Genomic DNA, 25,818 nt, shown 5'->3' with positions numbered 1-25,818 from the left:
AGTGTTTGAAATGTTGTCACGTACTTGCAACACAAAATTGCATGAGAAGTCTTTGTTATGTATGCTTTGCTGAACTCAGTTTGTTTATTCACTGCATGCTTTGATGATTTTTGCATGAACTGAGTTTTCTATTTATTGTTAGGCTGAGGGCCTCTAACTTCTAGCCCTAACCCAACAGAGGGAATTTTCTGTTCTGTTCAGGTTATTATTCCTCCATTTTCTTATTTTGTTCCCTTGACAGTGGAAGTGCTGACATGAGGGAATGACAGTAGTAATGGCTGTCTTTTGTGGCCCATATAGCAGTTATAACTGTTTTATTATACCTCGACATGTCAGAATCAGACATTCAGTGAAAGTAAGGTGGATATGAGTACTTTACTGTCACCACTGCTGAAAGCAGCACTATTGCATGCCATCCTGTGTTGCACAGCTGCCAACGTTTAACGTGGGTCGTTTCATCGTATTTATTTCATTTATTTTAGTATTATCTTCTTAAACGTTTTGCAGATTAAAACAACAATACAACAAAAGTACTGTAGTTAAACAAAACAGGATGATAAGCAACATTAAAACATACAATTAATTGAATAATTAAATTAAATCTGTGGTTTAAGGACACCCCTTCTAAATAGATGAGATGTACAGGACATCTTTAATGGAAAACAGTTGATTTCACAACACAAGACCAATGTACGCGCATGAGTGCATACTGTAGTTTTGCAGTTTAGGCCAGGAGCAACAAGAAGCTTGTCAGTTTACTAACTCACTACAGTGGGATATAGAGAACCAATGGCTACTTCGGGTAAGTTCAGTCCAAGCCATCTAGATCACAACAGATAAAACAAAGAACTGAAAAAAAAAACACCAAGCAGCTACTGATGGGCAGACCAGATCCTACAACACATATGCCATCTTGCAGAACTTGGTGAGTCCTTCAACAGCTTTACTGAACACCTCTGGATTCACTTCATGTAGACAATATATGCAGGTTAAATCCCCCTAGTACAGGGTACCACAAAAAGCAGTAGAACCACTCCCAGCCTATGATGAGACAGCTGCTGTTGCTACTCACTTTTCTACTGTGCAAGAGCTGCTTTTCGAACTGCAGACATTGGTCATAGATGGCAGAGATGGGACAATATTGCTGCAGTGGAAGAGCTGGTTTTTGGTTGATACTGTCTTTTAGATAAACCTAAGCCTTTTCTGAAGCAGTCAGTGCTAATAAGAAGTATACAGAGGAAAACTAACCTCAGGGCAGTGTCAAGACTGCTGATTTTAAAGCAGTTCCTCTTAGGGCATGCTCTACTGTCCCCATATATCTGTACATCATTGCATTGATACTTACAAACTAGTGACTTGAGATGACAGTATTCCCCTTATCCACATTCCGTCTCTTCTTTATTTCTGTGGCAGTCACTTGTGTCTTTTCCTCACAACCAGTTACTTCAAGCTACAGTTTGGGTTCTTCTTTAACAAAACACAACAAAACATTGCATATCTACCTCTGAACCCCCTGAGTACAGCATTCTACCTTCCCTTTTCAACTTGCAAAAGGTTACTTCAAGGTACAGTTTGCATTCTACTTTTACAAAACCCAATAAGACATTGCACATCTACCACTGAACCACCTGAGTACAATATACTGCTTCCCTTTTTCAACTTGTAAAAGGCATATGAAGTAGCAAGTACAAGTTAACACTGCTGTATGTCTTTATCGTTATTTGGCACTGAGCTAAGTTCTGTTAAACTGCTTGGGACTAGCAATGAGTTTGCATGTCCCCAGCTAGTAACTAAGCATATTTAGTCCATAATTGGCAATGTACATGATTTTAAATGGGTATGTTTACCATTAGTTATACTAAAATTGCCTGTATAGACTGTCTCTTGCTACTGCAATTGTTTATCTCTGCCTGCTTTGCTTTCTTCGCACCCCCAATTGCCCAGCCACCCCCAAGACCCTTACATTTATTCCCTCTTAACTCCTACAATTTAGTACATATTACCCACCTCTTAAAGACATACATTAAAAACCCTCTTCCAATTTCTATCCTCTGTCAGTTCCTGCTGCAGCCCATTCCACAGACTTAAACATTTCTTTACAAATATTCTCAACCCACTTTTTTGATATGCACTCTTGCTTGCCAACACCTTTACCCAGCCATTCACACAGACACATTTATAGATTAAAAATAATAAATATATATATATATATATATATATATATATATATATATATATATATATATATATACACATACACATTTATCAACACACACACACACACACACACACACACACACACACACACACACACACACACACGCACACGCACACACACACACATACATGCCAATACCACAAAAGCACTTTTCTTAGATACTCATATTACTCCTTATAGCTACTACTTTAGACTACTATCATTCTTATCAATACACATTTTTGGTTTCCTCTCTCATCTGTACACTACTCATCTTCCTTTCCCCACAAACTCTTACCATACATCTTTCTGCACACAACCTAACCACTCTGCACTAACTTAATTATCTGTATACCACTCATCAAACATCTCCCTAATCATTACTGCACCTCTTTCTCTCCATTTCTCATAACAATCCTTTCATTAATATACCACACAGCCATCATCTTACCAAATCTCCATCTTCTTTTACCCACCTTCTAAATCTCACCATCTCAACTCACAATGGCAATAAGTCAATTGCTACTGTTTTCTGCACTCACAACACCAGCTCACTTCACTAACTACCATAATATTGCCACATGATATCCCAGCTCTGTCATAAACACACATACAATGCATCACAAAACCCTCTTTCCCTCCCTGTCTATCCCTCCTTCTCTGTACCAGTATACATGCTCGGATCTGTTCTCTTATAGATATATTAAAGTTGAGAGAAATGTATTCACTTTTATCTTATTGAAACATATAACTAAACACAAAATCCTCTCCAACACCCAGCACAGTTTCAGGCCCAACCACAGTCCTACTACTGCTCTCTTCAGCTTCATCAATGTAGTAAACCAATACAGAAATGAGGGCAACCTTGCTTTATTCACTTTTCCTTGACCTTTCCAAAGCATTTGACACAGTGTCCCACCAAAAGCTCCTCTCTGAACTATGACAATAGGTTTCACTTAGCCTCCCTCTGCTGGTTTCACAGTTATTTATGCAGTTATTATCAGGCAAATAAATGGCAACAAAACTTTTCAGCATTTCAATCAGTCTGTGCTGGTGTTCCCCAAGCATCAGTAATTGGCCCCCTTCTATTTAATATTTTCATAACTAAACTTCATACCACTACAACACTTGTACAATATGCTGATGAGTCAGCCCTCATCAGCTCTGCCCCATCCATAACTAAATTATAGGAAATCACTCATAAATCTTTCACTGACATTGAAATATGGCTAATTAATGCCAAAAAAGCAAGCTCATGCTATTTACTCCAAAACAACACCTTAACATGACAAACTCACTCTGCTCCTGCTGTAGGGCCAAACACTACCTGACAGATGAAACAAGGATTACCTTAGCAGCAACATACCTCCTTCATTCAATTATATTCTTCCCTTATTCTTACAAATAACAAAAGTACATATAAAACTAAACTATGTATGTAGACTAGCCTAAAACTGCTGGCAGTCACTCTACTTCAACACAATCTGCACCACCCATGAGAGAAAGTTATTGATGTCATTTTTTAGGAAGCATTTTATGTTCCTTTTTTTATTTTTTCCCTTAATTTACTGCTGTCTATACAAAACTGCCACAGAGCTTTAGCATGGCTGTGACTCTAGAAACTAAATCACAAGGTGCAAAAATATGAGTACCACACACAGTCACAAAGTCAGCTGTTTTGACTGCCTCGTGGGCTTCAGTGTTTGTACCATCATTAGGGGACAGAACCAGGATATTAATGATTTTCTTCAGAACATGAATGTTGAGCAGCTTTGATTTATTTCAAATTTTTATAAATGGGTTCTTCTCAGTTTTCAGGAGCCGAAAGTACTTTATATGTCCTCTTTCTCTTCAGAGATGAAGAGCAGATGTGGCTACTTCTTCATCATTACCCATGAGTACTTAAGATGTTCAAGAAAACAATGTTGGATAATTGAGTAAAAAATTGGTGCAGAGTAGTAGCGTCATTGGTGGTCATTAGAGAACCAGTTTCAAGGGCTTAGACTATAGATGACTATGTGTTCAAACAATCTACTTCACTGTAGGCAGGGATTTTGAGAATATCACCACTGCTGCCATATGCTGATCAACAAATCTGTCAGGGATTATCCCATTTAGCCAGTAAGGTAACCAGATTGTGGAGCCAGTGTAGACCATTTCATCTGGCTTGTAATGCAAACCGTCAAGCTCTGATGGTCAAGTTGTCAGCAGCATTTATTTTACAGATGGAATAACCCTCACTGGAATGTTCCATAGTTGGTACAGGCATTCCGCTTTAGAACTGACAAGTGCTTATCAACTTCAGAATATTTTTATTGCCTATGGTATATTTTTAATAGGGCAGAGCAAATGTCTGTAGAATGCATCTGTTGAGGAATGTGATGGCAATGATTTGTTTCTAGGAGTCTCTGTCACCTCCTTGTGTTTCACTGCGTTCACATTCTTAGTCTTGAGTTAGGACCCTTTCTCATATGTGTACAGTCTTGGTTTCAAGTAAAACTGAAGATAAAGGAAAGTGAAAGAACCTCTCAGAATCTGTGAGTTTATAAGAGTCCCACCTTTGGTTGTTCTGATGCTGTATTCAGCTTCAAAAAATGTCCTGTATGGATGCCTGATAGACAGCAACATTTCTGCAAGTGGTGCCCCACATGTGGAAAAAGAATATTTAGTTTCTTTGGATAGTGCCTTTTTGGTGATTTTATTTGATGTCACCTCCAGTATTTCAGAGGATTGTATGATAGGGCCATCATTTCTAAAAGTGACTTGCCTGGATAAGAAAATCCACAAGTCAGACTTTTTTGCATTAATAGATTTGTACTGCAATGTCATTAATTGTTTGTACTCCAGATGTTATGGACCAGATGACATATTGCTGAAATTAAGAACCAATGAAGCAAAGCTAAAATGGAGAGTCTTCTAGAAATCCTTGTTAAATGCTGTTTTAACATACCGTTACACTTACTTAGAACTGTGCACAACAGTGAAAATGCTCAAGACACAGTGAAGGCCTTAGGGTCAACCTTAGAATGTATGCATACTTAAATTTTTGAAATGTCCTTGTAATAGTCCAGAACAAAGACTTTAACTGTCTTTTCCCTACCTTTCAGCTGTTTAGCCTGAGGTTGAAGTTCATGATTGCAATCCAGTAACATAGAGAGAGTAATTATTGTATCTGCAAGTTATACCTTATAGAAATTCTACTTAGTAACTCCATAGACATGAGTACTACCAAACAATTAATCGGAATAACAGAATCTGGATAGAATAACTGAACAAAGTTAAGCTACTTGACAAAAATAACATTTTCACTAGGTCAAAGCAGTTTGTTTTTCTAAGTACTTAAAGGTATGTCATTAGTTAGAAATTTCTGTTTCCATCAAATTCCATTGTATATAAATTAACCTTACAGTTTTTAGTAGCCTTCTTTTAATGCTATAGTTGGTTCCTTCAACCTCAGCTTCCTCCAATAATTCAAGTTCCATCACCATATGTCTGTTTCTACTAGACAGAGATCATACTTATATTATCCATACTAATAAATTATATTAAACACAGAGCTAAACACCTGGTAACATATTGGTGATCTCTTCCCAGACTTTGAAATGTATCATATCCATTTTCTTGTACAGAGATATAGTTGGAATATTTTGGTGCATCTCAAAAGATGGCAGGTGTCAACAGTCTACTCATTTTACTATCTTTAAGAGAAAGTTCCAGTGGGTGTACATTGTTAAAAATGACAGAAACATAGTTAATTCCACTGAAATTACTTCTTACATTGTCATTTTGAAAGAGGTTTAGCTACTACAGATTCACTGTTTACTTCATTTCTAGTCAGTGAAAATATATTTTGCAACTTTAAATAACCCTTACCATAGCTTCTCTATGTCCATGAAAACCATGTTGCTTCCTTTGCCTTTTCCGGTGATATATATGTTCAGCTATCTTAATAATAAGGTTTTATGGAAATAAAACAAGTCTGCCACTGTTTTACTAAAGCGGGATACTTTAGTAACTGGCTATGAATGCATATTTAGAAACAAAAATGTGTTTTGATAAGAACTTAACAAGATTTTCGTAGCTAACACACAATGGTTGGCGATGGTTGGCTATGATGAACTTCATAAACAAATCTCAAAGTAAAGCTTCTAGCTAAGTATGTCAAAAAGATCATTCAATTTTTTAAAGAAACTTATCTAAAAATATGAGCAAAATCATGTAAAACTTAGATTCAGTAATATTCTGAAAGAGTACTAAGTGGCATTTAAAACTTAGTTAAGAAATATGAATTGCAGCTCTTCATTTTTTCTGATGATTGTTTCTCCTTGGGATGATACTGGTTTGAATTGTAATTGTTTTCATAAAATTTCCTGCAAGTGGAAATGAGACCTGTGATAGAGTTCCTGTCATTGTACACTTTTCACTTACACTTGGACTTGTAGTTTCAGACAGTTTGTTGTTAATGAGCTTTTAAATCTTGCTCATTTGGGAAATATTATATTTATTGTTCTATACAGACATTTTGACCTAAGCATTGAAGAAGGCATTACATTTCTGTCATCACTGGAAAGTGTGATAAACAACAAATTAAATGTGCTTTGATGGGTGATTTACATTTTCTACACATAAACCGGAATACCCATATCTCTTTGTCATACATGGAATATGAATTCCTAGAACTTATTTCTTTCCAAGGGTTTATTCATACTGTTGCATCATGTAACATAGAGAGTAATACCTTTTATTTAATCTAATCAGACATACAAGGTCTTGTCAGTGGTTTAAGTATTGTTGGGCTTTTATGGAAGTAATAACCTTGACCATTTGCATTAATATTCCATCATGTCTTATACATAAAATAAACATAAAGTATAAATTACTGTTTCATAAGGGTAAAATTGAGTATGACTTCAAAGGTTATAGCAACACCATAAGTACGTACTCATTGGTGAAAGACCTTGGCACACACCCTTACTTTGATCAGCATGTCTCCAGAGTGGTAAGAAGGGCATTCTATATTGCTCATCTCATAAGTAAGGGCATAGCCTCCAGAAAGAAGTCATGACCTCCTTGTACTCTTCCCTTATCAGGCCAATAACTGAGTACAATACCCCTTTTGGTTCATAGGTTCATAGGTGTGTACTAGGCTAATGGCCCTGAGGCCTTTACAAGCCTAACCCATAGAAGTGCCCTGACGTTGTACCACCCATCATTAGTTCCCAGTGCCTCTATCAAGTAAAGCCACTGGAGTGATCCTCGGGGTGAACTTTCTATTTCTCACCCACTCATCAAGATTTCACTTGAAGAGGGCTAGTGAGGTGCTTTGCTTGGCATATATGGGATGTCTATTCCATAGCATGGGTAGTCTCTGGGTTATGAACCTTTCGCTTCAGCATGTTCTGTTGATTGTGGTATTGAGGTTGAGTTCTCTGGAGCATGTGGTGCGGAGGGATTGGGAGTTCTTTAGATGTAGCATTTCTAACAGAGCTGGGTCAGACATGGCCTTGTAAGTCAAGCAGAGACTGCCTCTTAGTAGACGGTATGAGCCAGAGAATAATTGGAGTTTTTTGAGTCTGTCCATGTCAGACGTGTTTAAGGCCTGGGATCCTCTTCGTGAGGTACTTTTTGTGGCCTCTCCAGCTGTTGCAGGTGTCTAGTAGGGTACATGCCAAATGGGCCATTATACTCTATGATTGGTCTAATGAGGGAAGTGTAGAGAGAAGTGATGACCTCTTTCTTCCTGGATGCAAAACCCTTGGTAATGAAATGTGTCACGTAGAAGGACTTTCTGACCACAGTGGCAATGTGGTGGTTGAAGGAGAGGTTGCTGATCTCTTATAATGCCTTCTGTGTTCAGTGGACTACCATAGATGTGGTAATTCATGGGAACTGGGTTTTTCCCAAAGGGGATGATGGCACATTTTTTGGCATTGAGCTTAAAGCCATGGTTTCGACACCTGTCATTAGTCTCAGTAAAGCCTTTCTGTAGGATATCTGCATCACTTGGGTCGTTAATTATGGCTCCCAACTTGCAATAGTCTGCAAACTTTGGCAGCCAGAGTCCCTTCGTGTTGGCCTGAACTTCAGAGAACTATCACACAGGAGAGGACCCAGGACCGAACCCTGTGGGACTCCACTCATGACTGGTCGACAGTCTGACTTGGAGTCAGCTACTTTCACACTGTAGGCTCTATCTGTGAGCCAGTTTGCAACCCACCTAGTGATATAGGGGTTGATGCCTAGCTTAGTGAGTTTTTCTATGATTCCTGAGTGGAGAATGGTATTAAAGGCCTTGGCCAGATCAAGGTAGGCTGTATGAACCACCTTGCCTTCATCCACAGCTCTGGTGACTGACTCAAAGAAGTCAACCAGGCTGAGCAGGCATGATCTACCCTTCACAAAACCAAACTGTGTGGGATCCAGAGTTTGGAGATTCCCTATATCTTTTTCTTTGTTTATTAGGTCCATGATGATGCGTTCCATAGCTTTACATATTAGACTTGTCAGGCTAATGGGGTGATAGTTCCCAGGGTCTGTAGTTGCTCCTCCTTTGTGGAGAGGGATGACTGTAGCAGTGCACCATTTGATAGGGACAAAGTCTGAGGTGAGGCTGTGACTGAACAGGGCACACAGGTGAGGTGCCAGTTCACTCTGTAGTTCATGTAGACCACAGCCAGGGATATTGTCAGGTCCCATAGAAGCTGTATTCTTGGCCTTAGACGGTGTTGTTTTAACCTGTGCAGCAGTAATGCCATTTCCCTATTAGCTGTTAATATAAAAATCATTTTTACTTCTAAGCACTTTGTGCGAGTCTTAACATCACCCCCTCTAACCACATTTTGATACTTTTCAATTACCATACATTTAAAACTATGTATAGTACATGCATTAGTAATATGCTTAGTCAGTGTATTTCTGTGATCGCCTTTATTATAAATGTGCTCCCTTATGTGATCTCTGACACCTATTAGTCTTACCAACATAATAACTACTACAGACTTCATACATAGCTAAATAAACCAAATCTCTCCAAGAATGTCACACAGCTGTGTTTTTATAGGTATGACATAAGGAAGAGAATAGAGTGGTTTTGTATCTAAAGTATATTTCTGAAATGTTACTGTATACCTTAAGTTGCACAATTTCTATACAAAACAAAGTAATACTTTGCTGTATGACCATAGTTAATTTCTGGGAATATATGACATTTTTTTCAGTATTGCATCAGTATGCTCTTTCTATGACTTACAGCCTATGTGTATTATAGAGTTGTTTTCTTTTTTAACTTTAGAAAAGTTTATCTGCAGAGCCCTTGACTATCCATCGACTTTAAGAGACCATGCGGTCTGTAGAGCCTCTAATGATAATCACAAAGCTATGGTTCCTGCACAGTTTTACTGCTCTAACTATCAAGCAATAGGTCCTCAGGCACTATCAGCAGCTAAAGTGGCAGGTAATGTCATTATTCCTACCAAGTTGTTTACAACATTTTACACAGCTTTAATTAGTAATTATATTTTTATTTATTACAGAATATTCTACTGATTTTGTTTTCCTTTTGTGCATGTATCACAAATTTCAAAAACATACCAGCTTGGGAAAAATGTTGTTAGTTTAAAAAAAAGTAATCTAAATGCACCGTCATTCGAACTGAAGGTCTGAACAATGTGGTTTAAAGTTTATTCAGTTTCACATAACCTGCTTAGTTAGTTTCTTTACCAGGATAGTACACTGATCATAACAGACCATTTGCACGCACAATCCAGGTGAAGAAAATCACTCCTTTAAACAGCACCATTGTCATTACATTGTATAAATACTGAATGGATCGCAGAAGGACCTGTCCTCCAGTTTAAGTAGGTTTGATAAACTCACTGTGTTCATATCCCTTATTATATGTATTTCTGTGAATTACAAAGTGTGCTTAAAGTTCTTGTCAATCAGCACAACAAGGAATGCCTTATAAAATTTGCATTCTCTCAGAAACATTCCAGTTTGTAACTTAAGGTGCTCAACAGATCACAAGACAAAAAAATTCTGGGTCAGAGCAGTTAGCAACAAGTTAGATTTTATTTAATTTATCCTTTGGTAACCAGGTTAGTTCCACTAGGCTAGTGGCCTCTTTTCAGGGGATACCCAAGGTATTATTTATGCTACTATGGGAAATTTGGCGAGGGCATCAGGGATCTTCCCCTACTCTTTGAAGGAGGGAGAGGAGATTGGACGTTAACACATCCTGATGTCCTGTTTCCTGCCCAGGCACAGCGGCAGCCAGGAGGAACAGGGAGAAACATGGCTGCTGAGAGACAAGGCAATTCAGAAATTAAATGTGTTGAAAAAGAAGAAAAATGGTAGAACTAGTACCAGAAATGTTTTCAGATTATGTGGGAGCAGAAAAAAATTGTTGATGGTGAGGAGATTGGGAAGGAGATGGCGCTAAATGCAGTGCTGGAGATGGATTCTTAGGTTCATAGGTAGGTATTGGGCTATCGGCCCTGGGGCCTATATAAGCCTAGCCAAAACAGTTCACTGGCTTTCGTCACCCAAGAAAATTATTTTCCTGCACCCCTGTCTAGCAGAGCCACAGAAGTGATCCCCAGGGTGAATTTCCTATTTCCCATCCAATTGTCGAGATTTATCTTAAAGAGGGCTAATGAGGAGCTTTGCTTGACATGTATGGGTAGTCTGTTCCTGAGCATGGGAAGTCTCTGGGACAGGAATCTATCCATCCAGCATGTTCTGTTTATTGTGGTGGCAAGGTTTAGGTCCCTGGAGCATGTGCCTAAGAGGGATTGTGGTTTCTTTAAGTGCAGCATGTCCAACAGATCTGGGTTTGACATAGCTTTGTATGTTAGGCAGAGGTCACCTCCGAGTAGGAGAGAAGCGATGAATTCAGAAGAAAATTTTCAGAAAAACATGTTTGAAACAGCAGAAATGGCAGAAACATGTGTTATTTCAACCCTCCAGTCAGGAGGGTTGTGGGATGAGTATCTGGAGGAGCTAGTTAACAAGAGTGAGCCAGAAAGTGGAACTACTGTATCCTGGAGTGACATTATGAAAAAAATAGAAGAGGTAGAAAATGAGAAAGAAAAAGTGCCAGAGAAGGCTCCACAAAAAAGTCCCGTGCTGAAATGGTAGAAGAAGGAGCTAAGGAGTAGACAGAGATGAAGGAAGTAAAGAAAAAATATGTTGTTCAGGTGAGCAGTAAAAAAGAAAAAGGCCTGGACAGATAAGAGTATGGGACAATGTTATTGCATCTCTGGGAGTAAAAGCTGAAGAGGTAGGACCTTTCATTTTAATTAACAAATAAACTTTTTGTGACTTTTTTTTTAAATCTGGCCAGGCTATGGAAAACTTTTGGGGGGGGGGGGGCTGTGAAAAAAGAAAGCAGACTTTCCATGGTCAAAATATGTTGTACAAGCCTTTTTCATGCAAAAAAAAATAATAAAATAAAGAATCCTGATTCAGTTAAGAACTGAAGTGGGAGCAAAATAACTGAGAGAATATTGTTGGCAATATGTAAAGAAGTGGCGGACACTACTAAAATCTATGATGAAAGAGGATTATGGAGTGGGGTTTGGGAATGTGGAATAATTTTAAAAATAGAAAATGACAATGTGATACACATACCTAGTATTATTAATGTGCATGGCAACAGAGGTTTTATGAGGTACAGAGAACAACCAAAGAGCTGTTATTTTTGTGGAAAAAGTAATCATTTAATTAATGAATGTGACAAAAATATGTTATTTATGTGGTAATACAGGTCATAATGCAAAGAGTTGTGAAGTGAAATGTAAGAAATGTGGTAATACAGGGCATTCATGCTTAGAATGTGAGGTAGAAATACTAGAAAATGAAAATGAAATTATACAAGAAAAATAGTTAGAAAAGAATGCTATACAAGAACAAACAACACAACAAGAACAACATAGGAATGGTGTTTAAATTTAAGGGGAAAGACAAAGAGAAAGAAAAAGAAAGAGACAGATGAAACAAGTGAAGAAGAGTCAGAGTGGCATATAGTAAAATGCAAGAAAAATCCAATAGGAAAGAGAGTTAGGGAAAGAAAAAGTAAATTTAAAAATATAATGGTAAGAGAGAAAAAACAAATGTAAGAGATAAGAAGATTATTGTAATAGCTGTTCTATAAAGCTGAAAATATTAGCTTTGAATATGAACAGTATGAAGAATATTAAGACAATAATTAGTATTTTACAATGGTGTGCTGCAGTAGATGCTCAAGTAATAGTGTTAGAACACCTTAGAGTGCTAATAGAAGATGAAAGGGTACAAACAGTAAAACTTTGGAATGGTCCTGTTATTTGGAGTATAGGCAAAGGAACATATTGAGGTATATGTATATTATGCCAAGAAAATATAAAAATATTAGATATAACAATAGTAGAACTAGGGTGAATAACAGTGGTAGATATATGGAAAATATGTATATAGACTAATAGCTTTATATGCATATATGACAAAAAAGAAAGAGAAACAATGTTTAAAAGTATACCTAATTATGCCTGTGTTAACATGGATATAATGACAGGTGACTTTAATTGTAATTTGAGAAGTAAAGTGAATAATTGTGATGTTAAAATAGTTACTGAAATTATGAAAAGTGGAAAATTAAAAATATGGAAAATAAACACTGGACTTATAAAACAAGTGAGATTAAGACAGAAATTGGTTATTTTTTATATCAAATGGTCTAAAAATTACACAAAAAGAAATTAAATATAATGGGTTCTCTGATTTTGTGCCGATTTAGAGAAGAATTCATGAAAATGAGGAATAAATTAAAATAGAAAAAGGTAAATTCAGGAGAAAGAAAATAAATTAGTAAATTATGGCAGTAACATATATGAGAGATTTTTATGAAAATTGCACATATGGTAGATTCAGTTCAAAAAGAAATGCAAAAAAAGTATTTTTAGAATGTATAGAAAAGAAAAGGAAAAAATGAAATGCAAAATATTAAGTCAAAAATATTTAAAGATTTAATAGAGAAGAAATTATTTTATGTAAAAAAGAATTTATAGAAGAAATCAGGATTAGGTTAATAAATTGTTATATATTCAAAATATTGCTTACAAGAAAAGAAAAGAAGTAGCAGCACCATAGTTATGTAAGATAGTAAAAGAAGGAAAGATAATAAGAGAATTAAAAATTAAAGAAGGTAAGCCAGTTAAAAAACAAGGAGAAATATCTGAAATAATTAAAGAATATATATTAAATGTATATAGTAAAAAATGTTAACATAGAACAAGTTTATATTGGTGAAAAATTAAATAAGGAAGATAATGAATATTTACAGATAAAACTAAATATAAATGAGTTGAATGAAATTATGAAAGATATTAACGTTAATTTCACTACAGGTTTGGACAGAACTGAATACAGTATGTATAAAGAAATGTATGACTGACAAAAATGGTGTTTGTAGAAGTAATGAATGAGTGGCTAGAAAGCGGGAATTAAGTATAAAGAAATTTGCACAGGTGTATTTATATTTATATTAATGAAAGGAGATTTAGATGAAATAAAAATTGGAGACCAATTACACCGAATAACACAGATGATAACATTTTCATGAGAATAGTAATTGAAAGACCACAATGTAAAATAGAAAGCTTATATGATCAGAATTTGAGAATAAAAGAAAACAGAGTCAAGACCTATAGTGGATAATAAGGGAAGTAACTGATGATATTATTAATAAAAAAGTGGAAACAAAAATCATGGTAGATGATGTCAGTAAAGCATATGATAATATTCAGTATAAGGCATTATGGGAAATCTTACACGCATACAAAATAAGTGAAAACATATTACAAGTAATTAAATCACTATATGAAAAGAATTATGTGAAATTGAATGTAAATGTTTGGATTGGGGAAAATTTAAAAATAGAGTATGGTGTAAAACAAGGATGTCCTACAAGTAGTATGATCTTTGCTAAAATCATGAACACAGTAGTAATGGAAATTAATAAAATGTCAAGTAAGTGAGGATATAGAATGATGGAAGAGATACAGTTACCGATAATGTATACTTACACTGATGATATTGTAGTAATAGCAAAAAAATAAAGTCTGGATGGAAAAAAAAATGAAATCTTGAGTACATGGTTGAAGATAATTGGTTTAAGCATAAATAAAGATAAAAGCAAAGGATTTGGATATGAAGGTATTATAGGAGGTGTGGAATATAATGAAAAGAGTATAGATATTTTAGGAATTGTATTTGCAAGGACAGAATACAGACATGAACAATGGGATAAAGTTATTAAAGGAATCAAAGACATGATCACATTCTGGAAGACATATAGGTTTTCATAAAAAAAAAGAAAGCACATTTAATAAACACCATAATAATAGTTAAATAGCTTATATTGCAAATGTTTATATGATGCCAATGAGGTATGAAAAAGAAATTATGCAGACATTTTTTTTTTTCATTTATTGAGGGGGTCAACATTGAACCAGGTTAAGAGAGGAATTTTGTATTTGAAAGATGAACAAGGGAGATCTGGGCTGATAAATCTGATTTTGCATGCAGCCTCTTTAAGTATGTATAAAATACTAAAAGGAATAATGAAAAATAATAAAGATTTGAGAGGAAACAATAATGTATTTTAAATATAGCGAAATTTGGGAAGAAATAGAAATGAAAAAAGTAAAAGTGTTGTTAATGAAATGAAAGAACTTTACAGTAAAATTGTGTTGTAGAAATTAAAAAAGAATGTGATAGAAAAGAACAGAAAAGAATGATACGTTAACGTTATGCTATCCTTTTATTTGGTGGATCCATGGAAAGAGTTAGAGATAGATAAGAAGAAGGCAATAATGACGAGATACAGAGATTATGAAATAATTAAAGAATGCAATGATTTTTTGTAGAGATTGTCCAAAGGAAAATTACCAGTGGAGGCAAATATGCCATAAAGAGAAAACAGGATAGAATATTTAATAAATGTAAACTACAGAACATGTTTTTTTTTAAATGTGACAGAATTCAAAAACTGTGAAAAGAAGTATGTAAACATGATTTGATTAAAAGTTATTTAAATTCGAAATGTTAAACATGGATATGATGGAGTATGGGTTTTATGGGCTAAGAAAATGGACAGAATCATATTCTATGTAACATGGACTGTATAGAATGAATATGGACTATATGAAATCAGATACAGTGGAAAATAGACATTGACAAAAATACTGGAAAAATATGGTTTTGCTTATGGGCAAAAGAGTGGGGGATAATTAAAATGGAAATATCAATATACTGAATGATGTTAAAATATGCTAATATTGTAAATATGTAAATATATAAAAATATGAATTTTATATATGTATACAAATAAAAAAGCTAGACGTTTTGAAAGGTGCTGCGGGATCTTTTACATCCCCCTGTGCCACCACCAACTCAGTCAGATCGGGCATCAGTTTAAGTCTCATCCAAAGGATGGCACACTCAAGAGTGCAGTGCACCCTTATGCTGCACTGTAGTGTCAGCAATCAATTTTTCTGTTGTGACAAAAGAACTCACAGACTTCTGCACCAAAGGCAAGTGTGATATTGGTTGCAGCACTGACAATGCTACAAGGGCTGTACCCTCCCCCCACAGCTTTCAGATTAAACTGGCTTTTCTTTGCACTTATTGGTGAATCTGAATTCATGAAGGGCTTTCTACCATGGAAAAGGGGGTGTGCCATAACTGCAGTGAAAACAAGTTTGTGCAGTTAGACCTATTGTTTCTAGTGAGGGCTCCAAGACCTACTGTATAGCAAGCTTTTTGGACCGGACATTAAAACACATCACAGGGAGTTACACCCACCTGCTAAAGGACTCATGGGATTTCTTGACTGGTTTAACCCAGCAGTTCTATGCAGGTGAAGTGTATTTTGTAACCATTGATGTGGTTGACTTGTTTTCTTCCATTCCCACAGAGGAGGGCCTCGACTTATTTTGGGCATTGTTGGAAGAAAAAAAATCATTATTAGACATTGATGTAGATGTTCTAGTTGAACTTATGAGGCTTGTGTTGGAGAACAATTTTATTTATTTTGAGGGTGAAACCTTTAAACAAATCAGGGGAGTCGCCATGGGGGCAGCTTGTGCCCCCATATACGCCAACCTGGTGTTATTAAAATGGGAGTTGCAGTACATCTTTGACTCGATTTATTGGAAGAACATAAAATTTTATAGGCTTTTTTTGGACGACCTGTTTATTATATGGGAGGGATCAGCTAATTATATTACTGATTTTCTTGTTTTTTTGAACTCCACTACTAGTTTTCTTAAATTTACTTTCAAATTTGATCAAAATGGAATTGACTACCTAGATGTTAGGTTAGATAAAACTAGTGAGGGTTTGAAATCTAGAATTCATAGAAGGAGTACATTCAGTAATTCCCATCTTCCCTTTAACAGTGATCTCACTTTTTAAACAAAAAAAAAGTATTGTCAAAAGTCAGATGGTCAGGGCAGCCAGAATGACCTCTGAAAGGGAAGATTTTGAAACTTAAATTAAATTTATTTCTGACCTTTTTAGGGTAAGAGGCTACCCAGTGACCTTAATTGAAGCTGTTGTCTAAGAGGTTAGAGTGGGGTGGGGTGTAAAATATCTGCCATTATTAGGTAGTACTGTGACAAGTGGCCCTGTGGTGGAGACAGAAGGCCGGAACAGCTTTAGGAGTTCTATGGTAGTGGAATATAATTGTGGTTCTAAAGAGGTTAAAGGTTTGATTGAATCTAATTGGAAGATGTTAAAATTTAATAAGGACATTGCTCACAAGATAGGTGAGCAGCCTAATTTTGTTTTTAAAACAGGAGCCAATTTAAAGAGGATGTTTGAAAGGAAAAACTATCATGACAGATCGGGGTGTGAGCAAGGAACAAGAAAATGTGGAAGATGTGGGAACTGTAAACATATATCACAACGTACCAGTGTCACCTTGGAAAACGATGAGGGAACTATTGTTCACTTTAGGAAGGGGACCTGTGCAACCAAGGGCATAGTATATTTGGCCTACTGTAGGGACTGCATGAGTTTCTATGTGGGTAAATCAGAAAGGGCACTTGGTAAACTTATCTATGAACATGTTTACAGTATTAGAAGAGAGAATTTGAATAACAAATTATGTAAGCAGTTGCAAATGGAGCCTGCACATTGCGGTTTTTCATTTGGAATCTTGGAACAAGTTTCTCCGGACCCAAGGGGTGGTGACTGGGAGAATTGGTTATGTTGCAGGGTGACCTATTGACAACTGAAACTAAATTCATCCTAGCCACCAGGTTTGAATGAACATGTGTCAGTCAAACCATATTTAGTGAACAGAGCTGAGAAGTTATAAATTCCCCCAGATGAGGTTAGGTGCTAATATTATTTGTTACCTATTTTAATACATATTTACCCTACACTCATGTTTACACATTGTTTAAATATTGCATAAATATATTTTAAACATCTCTAGACTTTATGTTGTTTTGGATTTCACATTTCACTTTTAAAACTTTAAAATTGTTCAACTTGTCACTCTTTGGAGTGATTTTTATATGTGTGTAGGGTTCCCATTCAGAAGCCTGAAACATCATAAGCCTGAAAATCAAAATCCTGAAACCAAAAGCCTGAAAATTCAGAATCCTGAAAACTCAAAATCCTGAAAGACCAAAATCCTGAAAGACCAAAATCCTGAAACTCAAAATCCTGAAAACACAAAATAGACATACTGATGTCATTGTGGCTTTGCTATTGTTAGCCCTGTGGTGTTAGGTCATGCGTTGGGGTCAGGTAAGTGTGCGGTTGGTTTTATTTTAGGGTTAGGGGCGGTTTAAGTGAGTTAGGGTTAGGGCGCAGGTTAGGCATGTATGCAATAGTGACAAATATTGGGGTTAGGGGCGGTTTAAGTGAGTTAGGGTTAGGGCGCGGGTCAGGTGAGTGTGTGATAGTGACGGTCCTTAGGGTTAGGGTTAGGGTCAGGGTCAGTTGGTAGATATTAGTGTCTTTATAGTGACATATTAGCATTATTTGTGTTTTCAGGATTTTGAGTTTCAGGATTTTGGTCTTTCAGGATTTTGGGCTTTCAGGATTTTGAGTTTTCAGGATTCTGAATTTTCAGGCTTTTGGTTTCAGGATTTTGATTTTCAGGCTTATGATGTTTCAGGCTTCTGAATGGGAACCGTGTGTAGTACTTTAAATATTTTGGCACCTTTTTTGAAAGGATTTTATTTAAATAGGGTTTACTACAGTGTGTCCTGTTTTTCACTAGAAAAAGCCTTGCATTTGAGTCAGGGTGAAAGCGCTTGTGTCATTTGAATAAATAAGTTGACACCCATCCTTGTTTTCGCCTGGACCATTTTTCTTGATTGTAAGTTTGTGCAGTTACACAAATGCTAATGTTTTGAGGGTACTGGAATTCACTAAATTGGGATATCCATCAGATGAAATCTGCCTAAAAATAAATTATATAAAAACAGTAATTAAACTACTTTTAAAAATCACAGATTTAATTACTCAATTTCATCTTTTAAGAATGGAACTAAATATTTTCAAGGACACTATAAATCAGTGTCTTGTTATAGATAAGAATGATTAGCCATGTACTGTGACTCAAATACCTGAATACTGTAGTGAGGTTTGGAACTAGACCATTCCCAGAATAAAGATTCCTAAAAGGTGGTTGACTCTTGGGGAGGTTAACTAATGGATTACCAGGTTTCATATCTGATGTCTGCATACACTAAAATAGACATACTCTTTTTTTTAGGCCCTCAGAATAGTGATGTTCTGTCCTATTTTCTGTTTGGAAACTGAAAATGATAAAAACCTTTGCCAAACTCTGGTCCTCTTATACCAAGGGTTATCTGCTATCCTCAAGTGTTTTTGCTTTCATTTATGGTAAAAAAATAGTTTGCTCCCCTGTTTTCAGGCATTCCATAATAAGAAAATGGCCTGTTGACTCCTGCATGATCTGTTCTGGTGTGGTCTGGACTGTTCTTACCTTAGCTCTTATATTATTGTTACAAATCTGTGTAATATATATGTTTGTTTAGCAGTGTTTTTACTGTATAAGTTAGGTGGCCTTTCAGTCCCATTTTAGTAACAATAAGCAAGGCCAACGTGGGCATATGTTGTATATTTGCGCCACAGGAAAAAATATGACATTCCATGGGCATACATGTATGTTGCATTCCGTGATGGGTAACTTGAGATACACTTGAAAACAGTGCACTACTAACTCAGAAAAATGGACTGCTGCTAAGAATAAACTAAATTTATAGCTTTATTTTATAATTTCAGTGAGTAAAAAGACAAATTAGTATTTGTCAGACTAAGAGCATGAAGCATATACTTATACAAACTTGCATCTTAATATGCTGCTCTTTAGAAGTAAAAGTGTCAACTAATTCCAGATTATCTTTTTAAGAGCTATTTTTTTCTCCTAAAACCACATCCATCCTGAATACCCTCCTTATACATGTTTATGAATCATTTGGCTCTCTTGATACAACCATTAATGTATGCATATGCATATATGTATACACATATGTAAATGTGTGTATATATCTATATCTATATATATATATATCTATATCTATATATATATATATATATATATATATATATATATATATATATATGTATATATATATATACACATACACACACACACACAAACTTATATATATATATATATATATATATATATATACACGTGTTTGGGAAAGTCTGAACTGGATAGAAGCCCATTTTCAGTCGAGGCCCAGGGTGAAAGGTTGGAAATTATTATAAAACATTTTAAGAACAATAATTTTACAATCTTCAAAAATAAAACAAACCAGCTGCTGTTTAAATAATTGTAACAAATTAGTGATAATATAAATATATTGGTTAAGAATCAATACAAGCTATATGACAATTGTTTAATATTTATAGAATTTTTAGACAGCTTGTAGAGAAATTAGGTAAGTTAGTCTAACATAAACAGGAATTGCAATATGAAGTGAGGGAAAAAGCAGGCATGGTATATTTAGAAAGTCAGGGGAAGGGAATTTGATAGAAGTAAGGAAATAAGTGAAGAAGGGAGAGTAAGGAGATATAAGGAATGAAAACATACTTGTTCATATTTAGGGATATAGTTTATCCTGGTTTTGAGTAAGAATAAAGCCAGATTTGGGCCAGGAAGTCTTTCAGAGCGGTTTTGAAAGATGAGAGGGAGGGTACTGACTTGATGGATACAAAAGAATGTTTTTTAGTGCTGGACAGGCAGATGGATGCTGGATAATTTTATAGGTGGTAAGATGTTGTGTGTATGTTAGTTGATAGGCAGTTCTAACCAATTTAGGGTTTTTGGTGATATACCGTGGTGATTTCTGAAAGAGTATTTGATGCAAATTTAGTGGCTTTGTTATAGCATTGTACAAGATTTAATTTTTGTTAAGTCTGGAGGTTAGTATGTATGTGAACACCATAAAGAGGTGTGGGGAGGAGATAAGGAGTGCCAAGTGAAGTTTTAGTTGTGTCAGTGAGAACGTTCTTGTCTATGGAAAGCATCATTAGTTTTTGATGATGCTTTTATGCAGTTTTGCATATGCATGTCAAATGTAAGCCTATCATCCACTATCACCCCTAATAATTTGCTATGAGAAGTGATTTCAGTGGTTGCATTATCAAGAGAGAGGACTTTAAATTTTGTTTTTTTTAAAAAGTAGCAGTTTGGTCTTTTTTGGGTTGAGCATGATTTATCAGTTACAAAGACTTTGGTGGCTGTTAAAGCTTCCAGAGTTATTTTTTGGATGTATACCATGTTGTCAGATGTGCAAATGGGAGTGGAATCGTCTGTGTATTGTATTAACATGGCCTGTTGTGTAGACGTGCAAAGGGTGTTGGTGAAAATGTTAGAGGAGAGGACGAAAGATAGACCCTTGTGGCATACCAGTGGTGATTGTGAGGTAAGGAGAGAGTGTGGAGTGCCATATTACTGACTGATACCTATTTGACAGGTAGCTGTTAAACCAAAGAAGGACAGGCTGAGAGTGACCTAATGAGAGTATTTGAAGTAGAGACTTGCTGTGACAAACTGTATTGAAGGCTTCAGACAAGTCTATAAATAAGAAAGAGACTAGTTTGCCATTACCTTTAGTTTTATTGACAGTATCTTTATAAGTTAGAAGGACATATCCAACAAGTGGAATGTCCACAGAGGCTCCACACTAAAAAAATACAGGGTATAAGAATATGTCCTATGCAGACCGCCTCAAGGCCCTGGCCCTGTATTCTGTCTCCTACAGGCTTTTGAGGGGATATCTATTGCTGGCATACAGGGCATTGTCAGACCCCACTCTGATGGACCTCCTGCATATCCACAAAACAAACAGTACCAGAATTACCCATTCTAAAGACTTAAACCTTGCCTGTGATATAAATAGCACCTGCTGGAGAGATAGGTATGTATCGCAGAGACTACCTTGTTTATGGAACAGGCTCCCCAAACATGTGAAGCAGAGTTCCTCCCTAATCCAATTCAAGTGCAACTTGGACAATTGGATGGGAAACCAGAAATCCATCCCTGGTTTGGCACCTATGTCTCTGATGCAGGCAGGTAACTTGTAAATGGTTCATCTCCAAGGCCCATGCTTACACTTATCAAGGGTATCAGAATTTGTCAGAGATTTGGGATATGTGGCTATGCTTAAAAAGACTCTTGTGCTCATTAACCTAATAAACACCTATGAACCTATGACACGAATAGTACTATGGGAAGGATGGAAGCCATGTTGTGTAGGGGATAGTAGATGTCCTTCTATTCCCATGTTGCAGTATCCATAACATGAAGAATTCTCTGCCTAGATGACCTGCCAGTATATAAAATACTTTTTCTACTGCAAGCTATGTGTGATGTCACACGAAGGCAGCAGGAAACATAAGCCATAAAAGTGACATCCGCATGTACCATCCGCAGAACTTCTCTGCCCCCAAGTCCAAACGCCATCATCTGTCCCTTGTCTGATCACCATATGGCTGCTGTTTTCAGATAAGTGCCATGTTGGGGGGGTTTATTTTATTCATTTTTTGCTACTGCATGTTTTTTGAGGTTCATGTCATTGAAGAAAGGCAAATGCCATTGTGGAAGACAGATTCAACACAAAGATAATGAGGGCCAGTGTCTGTTCTGTCTAAGGTCTGCACATGATTATAAGGTGTGCGCAGTTTGTCAGGCATTTGTCCCTAAAAACTTCCGCAATCATCTATTTGCCTTAAATATTTATCTGGAGAACCAGAGACTTAAGCAACTACTGATTGTTATGGAGGGTCCATCGGGTGTGTCTGGTAAGCCTCCGAAGAAGGAGGTAAGCCTGAATCTTTGGCTGCACCTCTGAATCTGGATGCCCCTCTCAAGGCTGATGAAAGCCTGGTGGTCCTTATGGATGCTGGATTTTTTCCTGCAGATTTTACCACTTCAGAGGCCAGTAAGGAAATAGCCATTAGCACATCCACAGAGGTTTCGCAGATGTCCAGTCAGGATGGTAATGAGAAACCATGACTCTTCTCTTTAGACGCCCCTTGAAGTACTTTTCTTCACATAGCCAGTGAACAGAGTATGATGTCTGTGCTGGAGGGTAGGCCTACATTGGTCCCTTCCTCTAAGCTTAAAGCAGATCCCCCTCTTAAAAGGAAATTAAAGCTAAAGCATGTTTCACCTCTTCAAACTGGCAGGCCTTTTCACAGGGCTTTCTTAATTCCTTTATGGCTTTGAGACCTTCCTCTGCTGTTTCTCATCTCCCAGTTTCTCCCTCTTCGATGCCAAGGAGCTCTTCTTTGGGGCAGGAGCCTTCTGAAGAAGTTTCCTCTTCAGATAAGTCTCTTGCCTATTCCACCCAGATCTTCTCATTTGCGTTATCATTCCAAAAAGTAGAGTCTAATAGTATGGACTCCCCTGAGGAGGACATCTCTTTTGGAGAAACCATTTCTAGGATGAGAGGTGTCTTTAAACGGTACTGCTATCAAGTCTCAGAGGTGCAGAAGTGGTGCTATGGTCTCTTATAGGTTGACTCCCCTTCCCCCTTTGCTATATCCCCTGTGTTGCTTGCCTTTTTGGATGCCTTCCTGTCAGCATGCAAGGCACCTGACTCTGAACTGCTTGCCCCAGAAAGCCCGGATAGATTTTAATAGATGCCAGAGAACAGTAAATTTCTTTTTAAATGTCCTCCTGCAGAACCTGCTGTTATCTCTGTGTCTGTAGATAGACCTAAACTTTTGCCTTCCACTTCTTTACTTCTATCTGATAAAGACAGTAAGATGATGGAGAGACTGGGTAAAAAAGTCTTCACTTCAAGGCCATTAATTAGCCAACACATATGTCCAGATATGTTTTGGCCCTGCTCTCTCAGGATTCACAGCTGCTGTCAGACCTTCCAGATTCTGCAGTTAAAGTTCAACTCTCCTCCCTTTTGACAGCCTCTTCCCAAGTGACTCATCATTCAATAAAGTGCAGCTATGATGCAGATGAAGTTTCTGCCAGGTCAGCTGCAGCTGGCTCTGTCCTTAGAAGATATTCTTGGTTGAGATTACAGCCCTTGTCTGATGATATCAAGGCAAAACATATGGATTCTCCTCTTGATAATTCTGCCCCCATTGGAGCTAATGCTGCTGCCCTTCCCAAATCTCTCCAAGATAAAGGGAAGGAGTTACAGCAACGTAAGCTTATTTTTATGTCCCCATTTCCTAAGTACTAGAGGAATTAGCCTTCCAAGGTAGATTTTGTGAGAAAACAGTCCCATACCCCTCCTTCCACGTCATAAAAAGGCCATGGAAACAAAGTTCTTCTAGGACTCATCCTGACACTTCCCAAAAGCCTCCCTTTCCAGAAAAAGTAGGTAGTCTGTGACTGCCTGCCCAGTCTTACAAATATTCCTCTTTCCCAGCACCTCTCTCACTCCCTTTCTTCTTGGAAAAACATTACTGCAGACAAATGGATGCGTTCAGTTGTCCAAAATGGATATTATATGGCTTGGAAGTCCATTCCACCCTTCCTGGGTATACCTCAATCCCCTAAAGACCAGATTTCTGTTTTCCTTCAGGTACTTCAGGACTTGATTTTACAGGGAACCATTCAGGAAGTCCCTTCCCAGCAAAGAGGTAGAGCTTTTTACTCAAGGATGTTTCTAGTTGCCAGGAAGGATGGCCCATGGAGACCCATCCTAGACCGGTCGCACCTCAACCATTTTCTTCAGGTTCCCACCTTCTGCGTGCTCTCCATCCAAACCTTGTTCCCACTTTTACTGCCTCAGCCCTTTCTGGTTTCTCTGGACAGCAAAATGCATATCTTCATATCCCCATTCATCCCCCTTTCAGGAAATACTTACACATTTCTGTTGCTTCATCTCTTTTTCAGTTCTCTGCTCTGCCCTTTGGACTCTCCATGGCCTCAAGGGTATTCACAAAAATGCTTGCCTGCTGCTATTCCCTTTTGCAGACTTCAGGGAATCCATGTTTCTCCTTACCTGGATGACCTGCTCATTCAAGCAACTCATCCACAAATTCTGCTCGAGAATCTCCACACAACCATCAGCTTGCTTCTATGCCTGGGGTTCACTGTCAATTACAAGAAATCCTCCCTCACTCCTTCTCAGGACCAGGTCTTCCTGGGGTGCAGGATAAGGACAGATCTTATTATGGCAGTTTTCCCCCTTCAAAAAGTACAGTCTCTTTTAGTCTACTTTCAGCAGCTCCTATCACTCACTCCCTTGACAGCCAGGGAGTTTCTCAGACTTTTAGGATTTTCATGGCATCCATTATTCCCATGCTACCTTTGGCCAAACTCCACATGAAATTCCATTGGTATCTGAAATCTCTCTGTTCCCAGCATGCACATCCCCTGGATTTTGTTCTTACATTTCTTCCTTGTCTAAAGAAAACCTGCAGTAGTGGATTCAGCAAATTTCACTGAACCCAGGTCTCCCTCTGCTGCTGTCCATTTTCTGAGAGTTTTACATCTCCACAACCAGTCTGATTATCCTCCTGGTTGGTATTTTATGATGCAGCTGTGACTAAAGCTGCAATCATGTCTGCTTTAGTCAGGTTGGCATGCAGCAGTCCCTTAGCCTGGCACATTTCAGCCAGCTGGCTCCTTGTCAGCTTACCGTACTCCTCTTCTGAAATGCTTGCCTGCTCTCCCTGACTAAGCTAACAAAAAAAAAAAACAAAAAAACAATTGTGATATGAACTCTGAATGTTCACTGTGTGGCTGACTGAGAGTACAAACACCTTCACTGACCACTGTACACAGGCTACAGGAATTCAATTCACACCACTACAAGCCAATTAATATGTGATGTGGCTATCTCACCATTATCAACCAATTAATATGTGATGTGGCTATCCCACCACTGTCAAACAATTAATATGTGACACTCCTGCGCTGGCCCAGTAATCAAGGAGCCTCAATCCTCACCACTGGCAACAGTGGGGGACGTTCACATTGGGAGTACACACACAGTAAAGTGCAATTTCCCTTAAGAGCACACACAGATCACAGTCAGTCTGGGGCTGGCTTCTCCCTCTTTCTCCAGATCCCCAATAAGACTCCCCACTTGCACAGCTGTAGGGTTAAG

General features: G+C 37.3%; 1 protein-coding gene across 1 annotated transcript in view; it reads left to right on the top strand.

Annotated features, from left to right (window-relative positions):
* EPAS1 (endothelial PAS domain protein 1) overlaps positions 1-25,818 on the top strand; it is a 1,067,454-nt gene that overhangs the window by 1,029,196 nt on the left and 12,440 nt on the right. Inside the window, exon 15 of the mRNA XM_044059908.1 lies at positions 9,489-9,650. Within this exon, the coding sequence (XP_043915843.1) occupies positions 9,489-9,650 (162 nt within the window). The remainder of the gene's footprint in view (positions 1-9,488; positions 9,651-25,818) is intronic.

Source organism: Protopterus annectens, chromosome 1.part0 (assembly GCF_019279795.1).
Source record: "Protopterus annectens isolate FY-2018-M chromosome 1.part0, PAN1.0, whole genome shotgun sequence".
NCBI classification, from domain to species: Eukaryota; Metazoa; Chordata; order Ceratodontiformes; family Protopteridae; genus Protopterus; species Protopterus annectens.
The sequence above is the reverse complement of the archived record's forward strand: the minus strand, read 5'-3'. Positions and strand labels throughout refer to the sequence as shown.